Raw genomic sequence first — 24,767 nt, forward strand, 5'->3', positions numbered from 1 at the left:
TATTGTGGTTGTCAATTCTGAATGATTACTGGCTGCAGCTGCCTGCATATATTACTGAATAATACTATACAATAGAACAATTTTAAATTATGTACTTTTGCTTCCACAACTTCTTTTAAAAATCAATATGCATATTTAATACATTATTTTTAAACAGTATTTTTGGTGCTATTTTGCATTTCAAATATTATGCAATTTTATTCCCAAATAAAGGGTTAAGAATGAAACAAATATGCTGGGATAACTGTACATTGTACATGTAATGGTTGCAAAACTTACAAGAAGAAACAATACAGAAATACAGCAATACTGACAAATAAACTTGGATACATGTATGATGTATGTATGTTGTTTCAACAGATTACATAAACATACATAGTATGTATGTTGTCATTGAAGCCATTCATCTTGATTACAATTTTAATTTCACAAAGAAATATTTGGGATATCCTGCTATAATGTTTTTACTTGTACACAAAATACTATGCTCTCCAAACAGAGTTTAATATTTAGAATCAATACCTGTATGAATCTATGAATGCGGACAAGAAATATGATCCAGCATTCAAAAGACATCATATTGATATAATAATTTGTTACTGCCATTTTTGCCATTTCTAAATTTTGAAATCATGAATATTAAATATCCCTTATAACCAGCATACATACATCACATTAACTGATTTATTGTGACAGTCAAACGAGTAGGTTATATTTTTCTCCTTGTCAATATGTCAATGTGAATATAAACAATAAAGTATACCTAACCTCAATTTAATTAAAGAAAAGACTACATCTCAGACTAGATGCTGTATTTTTTTAGTCTTTTATGATTTTATTTCAGTTTGATATAATTTCTATTCTTTGTTTTCATATTAATACCCAAACTTTGTGAGGCAACTATTAAACGGCCAGTCGTTTTCAGATCATCAAAAACACAAGCATACAAACTGGTATAAGAACAAGACTTTGATTTAAATGAATATCTTCATGAAATTGATAATAAGTACTTCACTGACAATCTAAAACAGTGACAAACAAAGGACACACCCCCAGAGTTCATTTCCTACTTGACTAGTCTGACCTTCACAAATTGAGTGCATTACTAGTAAAGCATAGTACATGAAATACAACACACACCCACTACTAGCTTGCCACATATGTGCATGTTAAATTCATTATTTTAACAATATTGATTGACTGTTTTTCCTATAATTCATCCAATAATATTGCTAGCATCAGGATACACATTTAAAATTAAAAAATTTCTTTAAAAATAGAGGTATACTGCTTAAACATTAATATTTTGTAGAAATTATTAGTCAAGATCAGATTAATACAATATGGTCTGATATCATGGGCTGACCTACACAAATTCAATTAATCATCTAGTTTAAGTATTGCTTGTTACATGTATGTAGCGTTAATGAATGATCACACAGAATGAAAATTAAAATTAAACATAAATGCAAACTTACTGTAAAAACGAAAATAATGCTCTGATATTTTAATCTTGTTTAGTTGAGAGAAAATGACTGACAAATTTGTGGTTAATATCCAGTGGCAGTATAATATATTATGACTTCTGAATATGAGCACATTAAAACTGTACACTCATTTATCATTACCATTAAACATGAACTACTGTTCATTACATTCTAGGATACTAAAAACTATGGTACATAGGTCACAATGTTAATTATCTATTATCATACAGCCAGACATACATTTAGACATGTATATGTATTTATCTAAAATATGTAATATCTATTTCACGTAATTCCAGGAGTGTGAGGACTTTATGCTCTATGATGGGTTAATCATGAAACATAAGCTGTTTTTTAAAAAGCTTTTTTTGGAATGAGGACATTTTCTCTTACATCATAAATGTATTTAGACATCCTCTTTAGTAAGACTTTATGATCTGATGTAACTTAATAATAGGGCACAAGCTGTGTGAATATTTTGGACAAAAATATTTCCTGCATTTTTAAAAGATATTCATATTCTATTTCAAACCATACCTAACTATCACATGCAATTGACTGTACTAAAACCGGGTACTAAGATATAACTTATAAATGAGTTGAAGATAAAAATTTATCATACGTACAAAAACAATGTCAGAAATATTCCTGTAAGTATTTTCATTTGAGTGAAAGCTTATAAGCTGAGCTTGAAGTTCACATTCAAACTAGCACATATGTTTGTTGTCGTCAAACAGTTTTGAGTGTAGTAATACTAGTATTACGAAATATTCATTCTGAACATACATGTACTAATCTTGAAATCCCACATACACAATGACACACTATCATAATTATTATAAAAACAAAAGCAATACAGTGATTCTCTTACAATACGTGTATAGAATTTTCCTATATATCCCTACTAATGGATTCATGTAGATTAATGTTCAATAAAATAAAAAATGAGCTCTTTAGATTTCTTTTTTTTTGTGGGGAGGTTACTGTTGCTGTTAAAGTATAACAGTCCAATTTGCTTGTAGTTGTAGCCATCATCAAAAAACACACTCAGTTTGATATTAGCTGCACACTGCTGACATTTACAAATTGTAAATTTGAAAATATTTCTAGTGGGCACAATGAAGAAAACTTGATGCTGCCTTGACAAAAGCAGCTACACATACTTAGATATACAACAATATTCACACCACATACAGTGTAATCTGATCACAAATGAAAGTAATCTTACAACTTATTGACAGTATGTGAAGAGGTGTCAAAATTACACAACTTTATGAAACCTTCAAGATATACATTTGTCATTTGTTATCTGTCATTTACCAAAATGATGAAGTCAACAATCCTCATTACCTGAAATAGAATTTTAACATCTACGTGAGACATAACAACCACTCAATTTCTTCCTTGTAACCGTGACTTTCATTCAATCTGGATGCATGAGAGTACCATAAGTCTACCTTTTTGTTCTATTTTGACCCTCTACCATGAGGTAAAATACTATTACAGGTACTGAGAATTAGAGCTGATAGTTTTCAATTTTAATAAGTAATTTTTAAGAAGTAACAGAAATTAAAGATTTAATACATCTCCTTCCTGTTCTTCCCATAAGTAATGTTAGCTGTGGAATGCTTTAATGCTTTTTGAATGAATGGATTCTTTTCCCTGCTTTATGAACCACATACTGTATATTTGAAAATTTTATATTATGTAGAGCTTCAAGTGAATATCTCCACTGAAATCAGTGAAAGTGTCACTTGAGCTAACTCAAGCATCCACTTTTCCTCTTCACAATTAATATTTCAAAATGCAGTGTTCCACATCATTTTCTGATTGACATGTAAAAGATTTACACCAATTCTGTAAAATACCATGAATATCAAGTTATAAATGTACATGGAGGTCTGAGACCTTCATGTACACAAATGTGTGTAGGTCTCAAGACATTATTGTTCAAGCCATTTTTTCTGTATTAATACTTTAAGTCTTTAGGTCAGACATTAATAAAACAAGTCATTGAGAATGACATAGTCCCCGCTATGATGGGGTTTTAAGGAACTGGCAGTTTTAAGGAACTGGCAGTTTATGTTGTCATTTTCAAACCTGGTTAATGTTGTTTGGCCTCATACATTGTACATGTATGGTTGTTTTAAGGGTGAGGATTGGTATGGAATGTGGCATGTTTCATAGTCATAGTACAGATATGTTTGAGTGCGCTAGTAATATTCTTTGGACATGGAACATGCCTACTCATGTTGTGTCTCCTCGTTGGACATGGGACATGCCTACTCTTCAAGATGACGTCATGGAATAAACCATTCAATAATAAAGGATGGGTCGGTATGGGGGGAGGGGGACTGTTCAAGCATGTCTGAGTTATGGCTTTGGACATGAAAACTGCACCAACAAAATGGCTGCCAGGCAGCCATATCGGATTGCATCATGACGAAAATGGATATGCACATGTATGTCATAGAACACTGTGCTAATACCAACTTTGAATGAGATCTGTTCAAGCATGTCTGAGTTATGGGTTTGGACATGGAAAATCCGCAAACGAAATGGCTGCCAGGCAGCCATATTGGATCGTATCATGAAACAAATTGACGTGCATATGTATGCCATAGTATGTTGCCCCTGTACCAAGTTTGAAAAAAAAACAGCTCCGGACGGACGGACAGATGGACGCACTCACGGACGGAACCCAATCCATAAGTTCCCGTCCCAGACTTCGTTCGGTGGGGACTAATAATAACTTACTAAGTATTGGGCAATGCACCAAGTCATATACATGTAGATATTAATGTATCAGATTTCACAGAAAGAATGGTTTATTTTTTGTGGCATCAACACTATTGACAATGAATTTCATTTCGTTTGATATGTCCATTTACAACAAACTGAGAGCAACTAAATTTACAGATAGATCCTTTGATGTTTTACCATATCAAGAGAAGTTTAATATCACAATTAATTACTTCCATTGAAAATGCTTATGTTTTAAGTACTTTATCTTAATACAACCATGAGTTCAGAGGTATCATCCTTCACTGTGTCAGCAAACAATAAATCTTAATCATCATAAATTTTCAGTGCCTTCCATGAGGTAATTATATTTTTTTAAAATATTATGTTGGTGGCCTATTGATGTGAATATTGACTCCACGAATAACTAGGTGAAGAAATGCTGGTGTTTACAAAAGTCTATTAGTATTAAATCCAAAATGACACACAAACACATCACATGGGCATACAAACACATACATGAAAACAAATACAAAATGTACACACATACATGTACACACACACACACACACACACACACACACACACACACACACACACACACACACACACACACACACGCGCGCGCACGCGCGCGCGCACATGTGCATGCGTGCATCTAAACCTTGCATATATGTTTAGTTGTGCTCATGAAAAGGAGTCTACTAGTCTAATAATGCTTTGAACATTTCATTATTTCACAATTTTCAGTCAAAATTATAATGAGGTGGCAGGGATGATGCAGTGGTCTAGAAATAGTATCCATCTGTGGGTAACAGGACACTAGCCATATCATATGAAACTTGTTTTACTTGTCTTCAATTTTGTTGCATTGAACTGTAATCGATGAGGAATGACATGATCCTGACTGACAATGGGATGGTTTGATATCATAAATACGTAAGCAGTCTGACCTGAAGACTGTCAATGTATACATTGTAACACCATCCTTATCTTTTGTGACAACAGTGAGCTGTTGATATGAGGACACCTTGGTGGTCTATAGCAATAATACATGAAATTTACACTGGATGTATCACATACTACTGAAAACATCACACTTTTTTATATGTATTCAGTTGAACTTCTGAAGTTCTCAGGTGTTATCTTGCTGACAAGGGCAAACAAGAAAGCTAGAGCTTACTATTGCCTTATCACCATACATATAAATATACAAGAGTTGCCAACATAACATCAATGATATTTTACCCATGTGATTCACTTTGCAGCATGAATTATTCCCTTTCACCTTTAAGACCAAAATATGCCTTTAAGAAAGTTTATCATGATTGAAACAATAGATGAAATCAGCATTGATGATTGCTTACAATGGTATAATTAAGTATTGTTTCCTTACTGTATATATAATATGATATGAAAGAGAAAATATTTGTTGATTTTTGAAACCTACTTTGGGGTTTAACTCTTGATGAATCCAACAATAGTTGCCAATGGGAAGGGACCAGTGAAACTGCAAAATAAATATTTCCATTCATTACACATTTCATCAAGTACATGACATGACCCTTGGACTGTAAAGGCTCATTAATAAACCACAAAGAAAGACACATGATTTATGCCACCACAAGAAAGTGACAATGTTGAATAAATACATTCCACTATCGACAAATAGAGGAAAAAAGACACAAAGAAATAATACATAGATGCATAGATATTGACAAACAATGAAATAGAGATATGTATTACTGATGTATTTTTATAATATATGCATAGTACATGTACATCCTGACACAAACACATGTAGTATGCAGATACTGTAAATGAATGCAGTTATACTTATTCTTAAAGAATCATGACACAAAATGAACATCATGAATCATAGTTGGACAAGATTAAAGTTGTCATAATGATTATTAGTTACATAATAACTTCTATAATTGTTAGGTTTAGATAGCAGGTACATTGTACATTGTGTCATAAATAAACAGAAGATTGAATTACACAGTCAAGAAATAGAAATATAGAACTTTACCAAAAGCTGGAAAAAGAAGTTAAAGATATTCATGTACATCATTTGAGATAGTTGCAATTATTGCCAAAGACTAACTCATTATTCAACTGTACCTAACATTTCCTATCACTGTGATCCCACCAACAAATGCATTATCACATTTTCTAATCTTGAAATGAATAACAGTTTTAATCAAATTTTTGCCTTACTGAATGACATTCTGATTTCATATGAAAACAAATGTTAATTTAAAAATTCAGATCTGGCAATCAAAAATCTAATTGCATGAATGTGTATGCCAGATATATATTGCCAAAAATGAGATGTCAGTCAGAGGTTCATGAACAGTATATCACTGTCCAGAAAAAATAGACACAAAATACATCATACAACTTCTGTTCTTTAAAGAACACTATAAAATGTTAAATCAATAAGAACACAAAATATAACAAGTGCTTTAAGTTAAAATATCAGATGATAAGTAGCCATGAGTATTCACTTCACTGTGTTTACTTCCCTTTAATCCATTATTATGCAGATATTCCATGTAAATACAATGTATAGTAGCCTGCCAGCTGACACAGTATCTACAATTTGATGCTGTAAACCATATGTTTACATGAACATGCAGACATCTGCCACGTGGATATTTCCTATATTGTAACTTTAACTTACTTCCAATAAGTTTCTTTTGACAATGGTATAGCAAAATTTGCATAGCCATATTGTTTACCAAAAAATTAAAAATTCATCCTAAGTCTTTTGTGTGAAAATAAAACTTACAATTATAATCATAATGTGATACACATCGCTAAATCTCCGTATACTAAAACATCATCTTATTATACAGGGGTAAAGTTCGTAACTCAGTCATTATTCTTGTTTCATTATTCTAACTACTATGTTCAGCAAATGTTAGTAAGAGTACTCATCAGGTATTCAGATAGGAATTTTCTGAAAAGACATGATATAATTTTTTGGTTTCCAAAAAATTACAGAAAACACCCAAGCATCCATATCATGTTGTTCTGATGCCAATTTGTTCCTAAATAAGCGTGTAGTGTTTAAGATATATGTGTATTTTGTGCATTGACTTAGCCAAAAAGTGGGTCTACATGAATATTACTGTCACAGTGCCACTTTAGGGTATAATAACACAAGCATTCTTCTTGAATTTGTATTAAATCGATGATCATACAAACATGTACAGTCTCCTTTCTGGTATTCAGTCACTACCAGTTGCTAGGTCCGATCAAAGAAATTTCTTAGAAATTACTTTAATATTTTTTGACTGCAAAACATTGCTATTGTCAAATGTAACATGGCAACATCATCGTAAACCCTAGCCTCTTTTACGGCATCGTCCAAGATGTACCGTCAAGATATTGATATTAATATTTCGCAATGTCGTGGAAGAAATATCTGCTCTGGTTTGCGAAAATGAGCAGTAAATCCATAGCATATAATAAACAGTCTTTCCTTTGAGATGACCAGAAACTGGGATTAAGTAGTCAAGGGACAGTATTGTACTTGCTAATTCTGGTTGATGAGTTACAACACAAGCACCACATCATCCATGTACATGTACAGTGTGATGTAATATACATGTACAGTACAGTTTAATGGAAAGAATAATTTGAAAGGGTACTATATATCTGACAAAAGTGTAGGACAAAAAAGTATGGATTGCTTTCATCAATTGCAAAGAGAGACCTTTAACATGAATCACATAAATTATTTTGTGAACATGTATGATGTAGGTATATTCAAATTTGATATTAGCTTTTAGTAAATATGTGTACATGTAGTTCACAGCTGATAGCAAACAATGGAAATAATTCCAATCTGTTTCCTATTCCAAAGTTGTAAACTATAAGCTAATAATTTACAAAATACAACCTCAGCTGTTCTCAATACATGTACATGTCAAATTCTGAGATACATGTATAAATGTTATATCTTCAATATATGAACATTATTAAATAAATAAATAAATAATATATATATATATATATATATATATATATATATATATATATATATATATATATATATATATATATATATATATATATATATATATATATATATATATATATATATATATATATACATATGAATAAATATGAAAAAATAAAAAAATACTTATTATTTTGTCAACACACAATATGCTTAATACACAAGTGCATTGTGGGAAATGAGATTTAAATTGGATGTTTGCCAAACACTTTGGTGCAATTTATTTTGACATTTTGAATATTTCAAATTTCAATGCATCAATTATGAACATCACAGACTAATGCCTTTATCTTACAATTCAACCTGAGGTGTTATACATAGTCTGTCAACTTGAGATTAATAGCTATGTTTCACACACCATTATGATGTCAATATTTTTACAATGCTGCGTGGGGAAAGTACTAATTATTTGGATTGTGCCAAAGATACAATGATTATGATCTTTAATATCATTCTTTTTTTAACATTTAAATGCAGTCATTTATTTTTAAATGTTTTAAATGTCAGGTTGAAAGTCCAATTGGAAGACTGAAATATCACTAGTTATAGTTAAATATCCTAAGGATACATTGTATGTGAGACAAATTTCTGACATTAATTTCCGACACATTTTACATACATCCATCCATCCATCCATCCATCCATTCAATGGAAATTGATTGGACTTTGATATTGGTTGGATGATGTAGTGAAAAAACACTAGCTGTATATATATATACATACATGTAGACAAACTGGTATTCTGCATACAGTGCACTGTACTACTTGAACTTCATCATTTTGTATTGGTGGCTATGTACAATCGATGGGTATTGAAAACAATATTTCATATTTATATGTGTATGTGTATGCAACAGTATGGATTTATTGCCTAGATCTAGTAAATGGCATTCTGCTAACATGTGGATGGATGAATTTCACCAAAAAGGTAGTCTTTGTGCACTGTTTCTCATCACATATTGAAATTGTCAAGATTTAATATTGACTAGATAGTATTCTGCACGTATACACTTTACATGTACATGTATGGATAACAGTATTCAGCTCGAACAAATGGATGTTTTTGTAATATGCTCCATATACAACATACATCTACACATACACTATAATATTATTACATAATTATGTACCAGTGATTACTTGCACCAGTGTGTTCTCATACTAGTGGTAGTGAAATACCAAAAATATTATCATTGCATACTTGTATTCAATTGATATGCAAATGAGCAGTATGTGTTTATTTCTTGTATAGGAAATCACATGATCACACAGTATGATTTTTATGCAAATTTGCTGTTTCAGATAAACAATGTAATAATAACAGAACCCATGTTGCATTAATTAGACCCAGTGTGGGTACTCAGAGGTATTTACACTTGTGTAGTGCTTTCTACTGCATTTCCATTCTTTACACGCATGCAAGCATTTGTGCAAATACCCAGAGTATGCCACATCTGCACTCGAGTGCCATCAGGTTCTGTCATAGTATCATATATACATCTACATGTACATGTACCTAATACATATACTGACTAGGCATCAACATTGGCTACATGTCATTTTACCTGTATACATATATGTACATGTAAGTCTCAGACCACCAGTACCCGCAATTTAAGTTTTCAGGCACACAACTGTCATATTTTGCGATTGATAGTGCAATGTAAGGAATAAAACTTATGAGAACAGAAAAGTTTTATTATCAAAATATTGATCCATTGAGACTTGTTTCTTCTTTACCTTCACCCATAAATGTTGTTTAATATAATTAAGTACACGGAGTCAGAAATCTGATAAACTTATCGGGAAGGCACAAATTATTGCTATGTGTACTTTTTAAAATCTTTGAAGAATTTGTACTTGTGGCTTTCAAAAATCATCAAAAAGTAAATGACTAATTCTTACACTGTTACAGACAGCTGTCAAAAACTAGACCCTATACTATACACATACATACATGTACATGTACAGATTGCATGCAAGGAAAGTATACAGTTGTGCTTTTACAAATTATATGAAATGCTGTTTCTTTCCTTAGTTGTGCTTTTCATCAAAAGAAAATGAAACAGGGGTTAATATATCGATAAAGAAAGGTTAATGCGACTTTACATTGAAGACACACGTCTCTCCAAATGGATATATGTAAATCATAATACAAACTATTTCAAACAAACCAGCACTTCAATTTAAATTTGTATATGCCATGACAACACTGCTTACATTTTCTCATTAGTAATAGTTGCTAGGCAGTCAACATAAAAGCCATTTATTTCACAGAGGTTTTATAATCTAGAGCAATTCAATATATATGTCGGATTGAATAACTTGAGTTGCTGGCCATAGACCTAGTATAAAGTATAGCACAACACATACATGTATAGGCGTAATTAATGAATGGACATGGACATGTACTGGGTGTCATCTCTAATGATGTGATCATCACTACAATACATTTCAAAGAATACAACCTTCTGGGTTATCAGATAATTATCTTGTTTGAAGCACCTTCAAACAAACTGACATTTAAAGCCATATTTTTGAAGAGAACATAATGATTGCATAGTAAACATGAAACAAGTCTTTGTAGATGAGGCATGCCCCCCCCCCCCCCCCCACCACCCCCATACATGTACTCAAATGGATGAAAATGTTGTTGTCAAGGTGTGACTTGGAAGTAAATCAGGGTCAAATGTAGATGCTAATATAGACAGGTCACAACTAGTAATATAGGGACAGGTACAATGTACTTCAATATGTCTCTTTTGTTCTTAAACTACTGTACAACTGGTGAATTTCACTCTAAATATAGGCACTATTCAGGAAGATAAGATAGAGAAGCAGCAACATCATGCATATGTGTGTGTCCCTTGTTTTGTATCACCTTTCAACAAGATATGAAAGACCAGTTACCACTAAGTGAATACTAATAGCATGATATGCAAGAAATAGCTTGATTTTGCTAAATTGACCTTAAGGTCAAGATCATGGGAAATGGTCAAGGGCCTTAGAGAAAGATTGCCCACGACAGTACACATAAAATGAAGTTTCTTTAATATACAATAAATATTGAATTTTAACTACAAACATGGCCACCATTGGTCAAATTTGCATATGACACAAAACAAAGTGACATACATATGTCCCATATGATATACCACCTTTGTGCAAGGTTTGAATCAAATTGGATATTGCATGTCAGGGAAATGACATACTATGGATGGATCGATTATAATAGCTCCTTTGGTGAGGGAGGAGGGGGGATAAATCAATCTGTGCTTCTAAAGGACGATGTTCTCATATTTTCTCTAGATTTCCTCACTAAAGTGAGGATGGAATAATTCTCAGATGATGGAGACTGGTTCATCATTTATTTATTCAGAAAGGAGTGTCATTATGTTACATACCTGTAAGTGCAAACATACATGTACATGTATATAAATGTACATGTACATAGATTTTGTTCGGGGAACTAAGTACAATGTGTAAAATATGCCCGAGTTCCTCAGGTGTTTTACTGTGGTGTCCAAACAACATTAAGGTAAAAGGAATATATATGGAAATCTATGTAAATTTTACTACACATCCCTGCTCTGTTACCTGGGCTCCCAAACCTTAAGGCAAAACCCTGATACAGCATAACATTTTGTTCAGTTGTACATGGCTTTGAGTTACAAATGTAATTGTTAACTCATTTCAACTCATTTGGTAGATATATATACCACTTACATGTAGGGTATATATACAGTTGCTTTCCATCCTACATTGTAACTACATTAGCTGTAAACATCCAACTTCCAAGGGAATTTTTTTTTGATCATTAAAAAAATTAAAAAGAAATTAAGAAATCCAAGTAAATTCATAATTTCATTTTTCTGCACCTGATCAACTTTAGTGTTCAAGCTGTAGTGAATCTGTACTGTTTTTCACGATTGGTGTATTGCTAAACTCAAGTCAATAGCGCAATGCAAACAGAGAAAAACAACTTCTGAACAAATAATCATCCATACAATCAATTTGATCTGTTTGTTTATCTGATTTGAAATGCATCACTAATAATCCTGATGCTCTTGCCATTCATTTCCTGGACTTTTCAATCTCAACTGACAAGCATGTTTGTACTGAAGCCAAGCTTCCAAATCACTCCACAATCTGCCACTTGACTGTTTTGAGTACTTTTTGATAATTCTGGAATGACAGAAAGCTTTAAAGCCTAAATCTACTGAGATGAGGTTAACAATGTTGAAAACCCAGCAGTCTTTAATACTGAAGACTTAAGTATGTATAAATAGATTTGTGGGTATATCAGTGGAGGGATAACTTAGTTTCAGGATTCCATGAAATGATAAGATGACATTTGATAACCTTTATTCTTATTGAACATCAATAGAAGGATCAGGATCTTGTCCCTGGCTATCCAATATAGTCATGATCAGCTCATTTGATAAGGATGAAATAGTTCTACTTTGCATATATACAACTTCATATGTTATTGTGCAATTTGCTCTAGACCAGGAACATGTTGGTCAAGGTCAAAGGTCAAGGTATAAAAAGAAAGTTCACCTCTAAATATGGATGTTGATACTTTATGGAGTCGTGTGCATCCAAATTCTTGTGTTATGGTAGGAAGACAGCTTTTGGCTATTGACCTTGACAATTTTAGCCAAGGTCAAAGGTTAAGGCATTGTTAAAAAGCTTAAACATGGATAATGTGGGGTAGACACTTGAAAGGTGTTTGTATGGATCAAACTTTTGGAGATATAGAGCAAAATGTGCTCATCAAAAATATGGCTGCCATTTTGCCATAAAGGTCAAGGTTGCAAAGTAATTGATGTGCATACATGTCCCAGATAGTGTGTTACCTTTGTGCCAAGTCTGGCTAAAATACATTGTAGACTGATGTATATCCGAGAAATGAGAGTGGATGGATGGACAGACAGACAGACAGAACCCAATGTAATAGCCTCCTCCAGGCATTGCCCATTGGGAGCTACTAAAGTCATCATGTCCTCTTCATAATATTACGCTTATGAAAGTATGATATCAGAGAAGACTGCAAGCACTCATGCAAATAGCCCAAGTATGTCACATTGGCACTCATGTGTCATGGGGTTCTGTCATAGCAATTGACAGATCATAGTACATTCTTATCCAAAAGTTGTTGTTTTTTGAAGGCATGTGTGTACCGTACCTACTATTTATAAAAGTATTGGGTATTCAAGGCACCTACAAATGTATGATGGTACCTAGTTAATTAATAAATTCCCATTTCCTGTTTCACCATAATACAAGTAATTTATTGGATGGAACAACTACTTGCAAATATACATGCATGAAAATCATGTACCAGGCATGCTTGTTTCAATTTTGAGGACTCATGACAAAAAATAATTTCCGTTTGATGTCTGCCTGAATCCGGCAATATTGTCTGCAGATCTGTATGTTTTTTTGTATGATAAATGAAAATAACATTACCAATATGAATCAAAATCCTACATGCAAATGTAACCTTATAATGACTAAATGAGACACAATATGGTACTTGATTCCTCAAACATAATGACATGCAACAAAAAATATCATAGTAAACAGGCCAAAGCAATATATCTATCTTTCATGTTTATATTTGTTGCAAGCAATTTTGCTTTGACATACAATGTAGGATTTTATTTCATTCAGAACAATTACCCCCAAAATGTGTCCAAAATTTGGCGAAATACATCCCAAGTTTAAATACTAGTTGAATTAATTCAACATTGTGGTTAGGTTGGATAAAACCTATCCAGCATTTGAATATTACTGTAACTGCCAGTCAATACAAAACTGTATCAACACTTAAGTTATCACCTAAAAGAAGGCCTCACAAAAGCCAATGTTTGCTATAACAGGAGTGTGTACTCAAGTGACTCAATGTGACCCAGAATCTGAAGGATTATTACAATATAAGTGGAAGAAAAATTACCTTATCATGCAACATTAAGCTTTCAAGATAACAATAGCAATAACATAGAAGGATCATTCAAGAGTGCAACATGTGCAGTTGTTTGAATTGTAAATATGTATTTGTTGATATACATTGTACATTCATGTAGTCTGTTCTATGTACTTTATATCAGCTGGTAAATATAAAATTGTACTTGTGTGCAAATATAAATTTGGAGGCAAGAATACACTATCACCTCCCCCATAGTTTGCAGACTGTCTCACTGCATATTCTGCAAGAATTTTTAAAATGACCTAATAATACAGTAATAACAATATCTTGCTATTCTTATTTGTAATAAATGAGTATATTTTTCTAAACTCTCATTTTCCGATTTAGATAATCTGCACAGTTGATTTGTGTGGTCAATTTTTCAAATCCTTTAATGCTTTTGGTCAATATTTTAGTATGTAAAATAAGATGATAATTTGTTATTATCTTATAGATCTCATGTAATCATACAATAATATTTAAAATATGCTTCTGACATGTACACTATTACTATTAGATATTCAGCAAATGACAATCTTCTCTGTCTTGGAATAATTATTATTATATCATGCACAAGCCAAGTTATTGTCTTTGAACAGGAAATATGGATTATATACACTGGTCATTCTACATCATGACAAATTGACAACCCATGTCTATGTTACTGGTTCTGCAGGACTCAAAGTATGAGTCAAAACATTCAAAATCACCATTTTTTACCAATTTTCCATAAATTATGCTTGAATCATCTCCAATATTTTTTTTCCATTCAGCCAAGAAATAATTTTGACAGGACATTTCACTACTCATCAAATCACTAGTAGTGACAAGGCCCCCTAGGTCATTCATAATGTCATTAGCTAAACAGAGAATAATATTGAGGGATAATATTTAATTGAAAATCATAAAAATAACTTTAAACTTCATAAAACACTGCAGTATGTTTCATTGATCAAGATATCGAAGCACTCTGAAAATAATGTACATGTATATCAAGAGTTGAAAAACTGTACAATATTGTTGTTTTAGCTAAAGAAAAATGGTTGGTAGTTTTTGAAAATCAGTTTAAATCAATATGGATTCTGTATGAAAATTTCAACAACATGTAATTCTGCACATAGGCCATTCAGTTGGTAATATTAGGAAATGCCAAATCTGTTTAAAATCCGATGTAATGTACACTTCGCGATTTCTTTTTGGCTGGTATGTCATTTGTCAACAAATGAGAACACTTAATGTGCCGAAACATATGGGTACATTTCTTCAGAGCGCTCTGTTCAAAAACAGCATGCGCATAGAGCACAGTCAACAATGTTATCATTATTGTTTGGTGGTTCTCTTTCTTTCAATTTTGAATGTTGAGTGGTAAGACGGATTCTGATTGGCTACTCATAAGTACGAGATTTGGTACGGGAACGCCTATGGTGTCAGTTGTATGTAATGAGCACTGAGCACTCACAAAAGAACAAACGACAGTAAATGTAACAGCCAAAAAGAAATCGCGAAGTGTGCAATACATCAAATTTTAATCAGATTGGGACATATCCAAAACTCATGGTCATGGCAGATAACAAATAATGAGTTTTTCATTCTCCAACTTTTTCTAAAATCAAAAGTTATTATAGAATGAATCAGTAAATATGTAATACAAATGTATACATGAACACAATATTCGTATATTCCAGTGCACAATAATTCTACTGGTATTGGAAGTTAAATTATCAGATTGTGAGATTCTTAATGCACGTACACAACTGGAGGTATCAAATATTATGTCTGTACACCACATATGGACAAAATCTGGATAAGACTTGTCTTTGTGACTGAATTACCTTGTATACTTTGGTTAAAAACGAGGCTGGGCAAATCTGTCTTAAAAATGAAGAAAAGAAGTTGGTTTTAAGACTAAGAGTAATGCTGCAAATAACAAATTCATCTAAACTGACAATCAAAATTGTAATATATAAAATTGTAATATATTTATAATAATATATTATTCAATCAGGTATTTTACACACAGCTTGAAATTGAAGTAATAATTCATATAGTAGGACCAGCACAATGATAAAATCTATGAACTGTGACATTTTCACATTTTCAGATTATTAACATTAGTCGAGGACCTACATGTAATCCTAAGAATTACCATGATTAGTTTGGCAAGACTCCAATGCAGAATGAAGAAGGTAGAGTTAGAGTTATCTATCAAAGTTGTTGGGCGACAGAGCTTATCAGATAAGGAGTTCTCCGACATGCACTCACTAAGAAAAGGACAAGATTATTAATATTGTTATTATTATGAATATGATTATCATACATTTAGATATTATGCCAAATATTTCCTTTCATTCAGGCAAGGGAAAATAAGTGACTTAAAGATCACTGTCTCTACAAATCACTAGATAAGTGACAAAACCCTTTGGTCACGAGTATTTTCCAGCCAAATGAAGTAAAATGTTGGGGAATAATATAATTATACCTTCTCAAACATAATTTATGAAAAATCAGATATGAGTTGTTTTGACTTCTATTTTGAGCACCACATAACCAGTGATGTAGACAACAGATGTTGTGACACATAGAATGACCTGGGTAGAGAATCCATATTTTCTGTTCAAAAACAATAACTTGGCTTGTGTGATGTTATACATGTAATCTGTTTTATTCTGTGTTCTGCATCTAGTTGTTATGATACTGAGTGTACATGTAGAGTAAAGATGAAACAATATATACTTGTACTTCAATACTGCAGACATCAAGAGGTACACTTACATGTACTCTAGTTCTATGTGAACACATTTTTTCTTTTTTCCCTCCTTTTACATAATAACTATTTTCTATCTAATATATTTCAGGGCAATATTTTACACTATGGTTCCTGTGGTACGATACAGGTCAAGTGCTCTCACTCTCTGCTCATGTGGTTGGATTATTATAGCAGTGACACCATACAATGTATTATTATGTTGATATCACTGTAATACTTGACAGTTATCATGCTGCATTTGAATAGAATTGGTAATCTTCTCAGCATTTGTAAAGGAATGTTTGAACACCTGTCATATTCCCATTTTCACATTGACATGATGATATATAGTCATCCACAAAAAGCCTTTAGGAAGCACAGTAAACATGATGGCACTATAATTGAACAATACTGGGGTATGACAATATTTTTTATGCATTTATCGCTAGTTTGAAAATATGTATTTCTCTGTAATTTTGTTATGTAATTGAAGGACCATTAGTATCAATAGTCGTCTTGACATATTAATTGAGAATATTATTATAAGTGATTGACTATTTTATGTAAATGACAAATTTGTCTGAGAATAAAAATATCCTTTGCTGCCGGATGTGAACTGGAACATTATTTAACAGTAACTAACACAAGGGTACCAGCAACTGAAGTAGCTTTGTGTATTATACATGTAAATGTATCTACATGTAGGTGTTCGTCACATGAAGTTCCATGCCGCCATATGGTACAAAAGGTGGTTTGGTGAGCACTATTCCATAACAGATTTCTCAGAATGGTTTTCACATTATATTTCCAAAGGATTTGAAATGAAAGAACTGTATGCATTTACTTGTTTATTAGTTAATGTAGCCATTCATTTAAAACAAAATATATTTGTAAGTTATTAAAAGAATGGGTGGTAATCATTTATGAGAACAGCAACGATATTGTAAACAAATAAGTCATCATTTGTCAGAAATTGTATTATACAATACCTGTAGATAAATCAAATTATTTTCATGATTTGAATATATTATCTTCATATAAATAATAGTTCATTTTTCAATGCAACACAATGAGAATTAATGAATCTAATATCATTAAATGACATATGACAGTTTAATATACAGTTTAGATTAATTACTTCCCCTACACAGGACTATACGTTACGTCATGACATATTAACCACCATTTTATATGTAATAAATACAGTGTTGCCTTTGTTGCTAAAAAGTTCAACTTATCAAGTTACTAATAAAGAATATCGACTGTTCACTATATGTATGTCAGGATGATTTTTGTTACTGCTGACATTATTCGTTGACCATCCATGTCGGTTTCATCAATGTTTTGACATATTTTTGCCAAACTAAACAATTGCATGAAAATTTGTTGTTTCTTTAGCTGATCCCGAGACATTGTAAATTAAACATTCATGATTCTTTAGGTATTTGATATGCAAATTTAAATGTTAATTTTGTTGTGTATGATTAATACCACCATACTGTAAATGCTAAATACACACGTACACCCCCATCTACTGCTACATTTTCAATTGAGTTGTATTCAAATGTTGATTAATAAAACATCGGCCATTACAAGGAAATAGTACTCACAATAGAAATCACTAAAATAAATTATATTTCATAGAATGATCAATCACGCTTTCAAATAATGTGATGAGTGTTTGCACTTAGATGTTGGATCAACAGAACCATGATATATTTTACGTCTGTGAAAAAGTAAATTCAATTATTGTACAACATTGAAATAAATTTTGACTTAAAAGGTCACTTCAGACTTAAAAATAAAATGAAGTCATTTTCAGACCAAGAGCAACCTTTTCTTTGAATATTTTGACCAAATCTCTGTCTTCAGCTTCACCTGTCAATGGAGGTGATGGTCACATGACTAGTCACATGACCCATGACTGGTGACAGCTGATGATGACCAAGAGATTTGGCAGAAATATTTGAACAAACAAATAAGCTTCTCTGAATGTGGAAATAACCATCCACGTTGGAACTAGAATGAGAAAACAACACTTTACACTACTACTATTCAGTGAATCATTTGATGGAGACAGTGTAATTGTAACATGGAAATTGTTCATTTATAATGGGATCTTTGCGAAATTGATGATGAAGAAATAATAAAAACTGTTTTCTAGTTAGTTATCCTAATTCATGACAATGTCTACATTTAATAATGATGGATACTTTTGAGTTGTATTAAAAAGGTCTATGAAAACACATAAAATTACATTTTGTCATTGATACAGGAAATCCATGTATCAGGCCTTTCTTTTAGTTCAAATGGATAAAAGCATTGTACAGGAATTTTAGGTTGTGCAATTCAGAAACATCTCTATTCTTACTACAATGACGTAAAGATAGTCAAAATTATCTAAATTGCCAAAGCACATCCATTAACCTGTCACTGTGACATCAGTTACTTTAGGACAAACTTAACTAATCCATTAGGAGAGCTACTATTCAAATACTACAGTGTGCTGTAAATTAACAGCAAAGAAGACATTCTCTGTAACATTCAAAGCTTTTAATGTGGTTTCCTAAAAGCCTGTTGAAAACTGACTAAATTTCAAGATGGTTTATAAAAAATTAACTTTAATGTGTATGCAAATGAAATACTGAATATCTTGATGTACTACTTAAGTCATTTTAGAATGTTTACTGTGGGGTAGCCATGGTTACTTCGATACTGTTTCTGTCTTTTTTTCAAAAACTAATCACTTTATAGACTACACTTTGTAACTATACATCTTATTCATTTTGAGCTAAAACATCTATGAAGGAGATCACAGTTGCTATGTTTGTTTTGTATTCTTCCTGTCATAGAATTCTTGCATGTCCTTGTACCCAAGTATGGGAAATAAAACCTTATTCATAATCAACCAGTTTTACTGAGGGAGTTCATCATTTGGTTCTGTACATTTCAAGAAATATCCATATGGTTTAAAATTTCATCATCATATTTTTAGTTATGGACACTGCAAGTACACATGACACATTGACAACTGGGAATCATCTTGTCACCTGACATTGGTCATTCTCAAATTTTACCTTGGAAGCTGACAACTATTAAAACACAGTACAACAAGAAACTACTATCTATCAAGTAAAACCAAAGTAAAGTCAAAAAATGACTTCAGCTCAAGGTGACTTTGCTCTTCTTTGTGGCTATCCTTCCTTCTGTATTTCTCTGTAATAGTGTGAAGTATTACTGAAGCCAAATAACCAATCGATTCAGACTCACTGATTACAAAAATGGCTTTATGTTGTACATGGTTTACCACATCGGTAACATATATGATATATATATCCTCTTCCACCTAGACACCTAGTAACTACTTTATCAAATACTAGTATACAAAGTAGTTGTTGACATTAAGCCTCTGACCACAAAGTCACAGTGCCATTTGAACTGGCTGACCTATAGGCAAGTGCAATTATTCTATTGTAAACTAAACATTTTACTATTTACATTCAATTCCTGTCTTTGCTGAATTACATATTCAGTTTTGATAATTCCACAATTTTAGCCAAATGTTTTCATATCAGATCACCTCATCTTGCCTTCTATACTGCCTCATTCAGATGTTCATATGAACACCATCATCAAATATCTGACCAGTCTGCATACTAGATATTGAAGCAAAGTAGTTACTTGATATGCTGGACAACATCACCTTTTCAAAATTGCATATAACATACCCAATCATCTTACACAATCTGATCTGGAAACCCTAGGAATATCCAAATAATTCTACTAATCCATCAAGCAGTTACATGTATTGAGTCTTAAGTCTTTTGATTAAAATGTCAGTTTAGACCAATCTCCTACACTGAGATCACCTTGCCTTGCACATTTTTGTTTTGGATTGAATTTGCCTTGTATATTTCTCCTGACCCTAGCTTTGTGCAAACAAGTGGAACATTCACACATACATTCTGCATGTAAAAGGTCACACAGTCATGGTATATTTTTAGTACACATATTGCTGTACAACATTCACTGGTATAATTTTAATAGTAAATTAGCTCATGTGATCAGCAAATTATATTTCAAATACTAGTTGTCTGTACCCCTTTGGGACCAAAAACCACAAAAGATAGAACATTTCCATGGACTATATAATATTATGGATTTCAAAATGTGTGCAAAAAATGTACATTTATTTAGCATTTGACAATGTAAACTATATACAATAAGTACAGTGTATGTCAATTTGTTCCCTGACCTAATGCAATCTAAATGTGGTATTTAAATATTATAATGGAAATTTGTGAAGCTATTAACAAAACCTCATGTTAAGATATTTTATTAAAATAGTTTTCCATTGTATGTTTCAGAAAATGAGAGCTACATGTTTCAGTCAAACATTGATCAGAATATGTGTACTATCTTGAAATTAGACTATTTTAACCATTAGGTTACACTTGATTGCACACATTTACAGTTTAAAATATGAATTCTATGTATTTCCACTAATCTATGTACAATTATTTTATTATCTTTTATTTTTATTAACAATAATTACAAAGTCCTTATAAGTTATAATGGAAACACAGTGTCATCGAACATACTGTCAAAAAGTGAAAAGTTCACTGAGAAACAAACAGTGTCAGAAAGAAATTGGTGACAACCTATCAAGTATTCAAGAGATAAAATAGCCCATCATTTCAAACTATCCTCTGGTTGGTTGAAATTTATAGCAAAATTTACATCTTCAATAATTTCCCCTGAGATATCATGTACACAGTTACCCAGATCTATAAATTTCAGAGACAGATAGGTTTGATATGTCTCTAGAAAACTTAACAATTTGCCATCTTTCTACAGACACAACAAAGGGATACATTACAACACAACAAATTACAGGACTGGACAGTTGAAAATGATTCTCTCTTGACAATTTACAGATAGACATTTAGCTAATATATTACAACTATTATGTGTCAGACATTTGTTCCTTTTGAGTGCCATACATCAATGTGAAAATAACATACATGTAGCAACATAGCTAACAAAAAGAATTGAGGGTACAGGAATATGTAAAAAAAATAAAATAAAAAAATATATGTATATATATATATATAACAAAATATACAAACCTCTCAAATGATTGTCTGGGTGCTCTGCAGGTGTTCGCATGATATCCATGAGATGGTGCTCCAATGCTGGGAACTTCATGCTATCATAAGTCTGGCTGTTGTGATCCTATGGTACAAAATGAAAACAACAAAATCCAATATTGGTGGAGTCAGTAAATCGTTTGCTGAATTAACTTGCAGTATGCAATTACACAATAACAATTTGTTTAATTTTAAAATAGGATCTGAGCCTGAACAATGCTGGGAAATATTTTATGTCCATTGTAAATAATACTACAAATAGTTAATAAACAAAGAGGTTGAACTGCTATGCAAGATCTAGTACATATTATATTGGCTAATTAAGATTTTTAACACAGAATCACTGTATAATATTCTAACTTTTAACATGTTACCTGTACATACTGTGATACATATAACTAGGTATGCACTGCGGTTAAAGGTTTCCCTATCACCCTTGGCAAAAAATATCATGCAGATTGTATAAACAAAACAAAGGGCACTATGTCAATGGTAGCTATCAGAGAACAAAGCAAAGGTAAGAGGTCAACTTGATATCAACAACTGTACAGCCAAGGTAAAATATCCTGCACAAAAGCTTGTCTGTCCAAAGTTATGATGAAAAGAATTTGAGGTCATTCTACAACACAAAATACTTCTTAATGTAATTTAATTTCCACAAATCAAAATGGCTGCCATACTTCACCATTTCCCCTGAAACAGACTGTGAACACTAAGTTTTCTTGTTACTCTTAATAAACAATAAACTGCATGGTCACAAATTTGTATAGGGCAGATTTTATTACAGACCTAGTCCTGTGAGTTCTATAATATTTGTCTGAAACTTGTACTCTTCATTAAGTGTGGTTGTTACATCTTATGGCAATATGAATAACTTTGTTACCTTCGGTACATTTGGTGGGAGACTTAACAGTATATAACTACTACATCAGCATAACTGATGAATGTGTCCCATAGAACTAGACAAATTAAAAGGGTACCTCAGCTGGATTTAATTAATAATTCATTATCCCATAATGTGTGGAAAGCCTTTCCTATTGATTTGTTACTGCTATCACAAAACAAAGGTGTGCAAAGTGAATAAAAACATCCTTAACCATCTCAATATTGCCAAATTTCATCATGAATGCAAATTCATCAACTAGTAATAGCTTATATTCTTCTCTTCTTTTTATTGTATTGTGAGCTTACTTTCCAAATTTTAATCAAGTATTTTCAACAATCATGTTGGGGCATACAGCAACTGTCAATACATCCTAAAGAGTATTCCATTTAAATAAAGAACTGATTGCACATTCAATTGCAAAGTATTGAGTATGTTGGTAAATTCTTCACCTGGTCAGTACATATTTTTTTGGCTGATGTATGAATCAAAGACAAAACTTTTTCTGCATAAATTACTTGCATTATACAACAACTTTAAAAGACGAGAATGAATGTTCATGGACTCTGGGTTCATACTTCATAAAGAACATTTCTCTTCACGGAATCAAAACATTACTTGGAAGAGAATTTAGCATCTCTCTCCTGTGACATAATGGTGGCCCATTTTGGTACACGCCTGGCAATGCTCACAAGATGTCAGCGAAGGTTTGGGATTTGCTACCAAGAAATATTTTGACTCTGTGAGTAGAAATTTTCATAACTAACTTTGAAAGAGTTTCCACACGTGTAGAAATGTTTCACAATCTATGAGTCCGCGCGTGTAGAAATATTCCATAATCTACGAGGACAACATTTACACTGTACATGGCCATTTCTGCTTGGCAGTATCAAAATATTTGCAGCTTTTACACTTAAACCAAGATCCCTGTTGTGATCTACATTCTTATGTGATAGGGGTTTCTCACTACATGCATCTTTTTTTGGACAAGGAGACCATCTGCTTGAAATTATTGAATTGGTTTCCTATATTCTTCTGTAAAAAACTACTTAGAAGAAAATAAATAACAGCTTTCTTCTTGTTTAATACTATTACCCAAATTTCCCATATTTTCACAATATTATATTTTTAAATATTTACCACAAAGGCCTAAAGGCATATTGACCAACATATGTAGATAAATTGCATACCCCCTTTGTTTAAATCTGATTGCCTGAAAAAATATAACAAATGGTCACAGATACATCTGACTACCACAGGATAAAATAGAAAAGTAGAGGTTTAGAGCCTATGAGAAACAGAATAGCAACAAAAGTGATAAACTATGGCTCCCTCCGAAAAAAAATGTGAAAAATGAAACCCTACAAAGGTCTGCCAGAGGTCACTGAAACATCGACCTTTGTCCTGGTTCTTATCACAATGGCTTTTGTCCACAAACCGCCCAGCCAACAACTAATATATCCCTTTAAATGTGTAATATATATCGAAGTAAATTACACAGAAAACCTACCGGTTTTTGATATAATTTATGCAAACCGACATGCATCTATTTTCGTCACACAAGATATCCAGAATCGTAGACCTTTGTCAAGAATTTCTGGCATTCGCCTTTGGTTTCTGATAAGTCTTCGATGGTCATATTTGACTCCAGACAATTTAATTTTATTTCAACGCGTGCCATACAAAATTCATGACGACATGTTGTGTCTAAGTTCAAACGCAACACTACCTAAAAAGAGTGCCATTTGTGCCTTTAAT

At 32.3% G+C, this 24,767-nt stretch overlaps 1 protein-coding gene and 1 long non-coding RNA gene across 3 annotated transcripts in view; both read right to left on the reverse strand.

The window, feature by feature from the left end:
• Positions 1 to 24,767, reverse strand: part of LOC144446715 (uncharacterized) — a 173,024-nt gene that overhangs the window by 96,448 nt on the left and 51,809 nt on the right. The gene's annotated exons all lie outside the window — the stretch shown is intronic.
• LOC144446476 (cytoplasmic polyadenylation element-binding protein 2-like) overlaps positions 1 to 24,767 on the reverse strand; it is a 66,574-nt gene that overhangs the window by 40,615 nt on the left and 1,192 nt on the right. For both annotated transcript variants that reach the window (XM_078136245.1, XM_078136244.1), the window contains exons 2-3: positions 22,106 to 22,211; positions 5,680 to 5,739 (exon numbers count right to left, since the gene is read on the reverse strand). In XM_078136245.1, the coding sequence (XP_077992371.1) occupies positions 5,680 to 5,739; positions 22,106 to 22,211 (166 nt within the window). The remainder of the gene's footprint in view (positions 1 to 5,679; positions 5,740 to 22,105; positions 22,212 to 24,767) is intronic.

This window comes from Glandiceps talaboti, chromosome 15 (genome assembly GCF_964340395.1).
Source record: "Glandiceps talaboti chromosome 15, keGlaTala1.1, whole genome shotgun sequence".
Lineage (NCBI taxonomy): Eukaryota > Metazoa > Hemichordata > Enteropneusta > Spengelidae > Glandiceps > Glandiceps talaboti.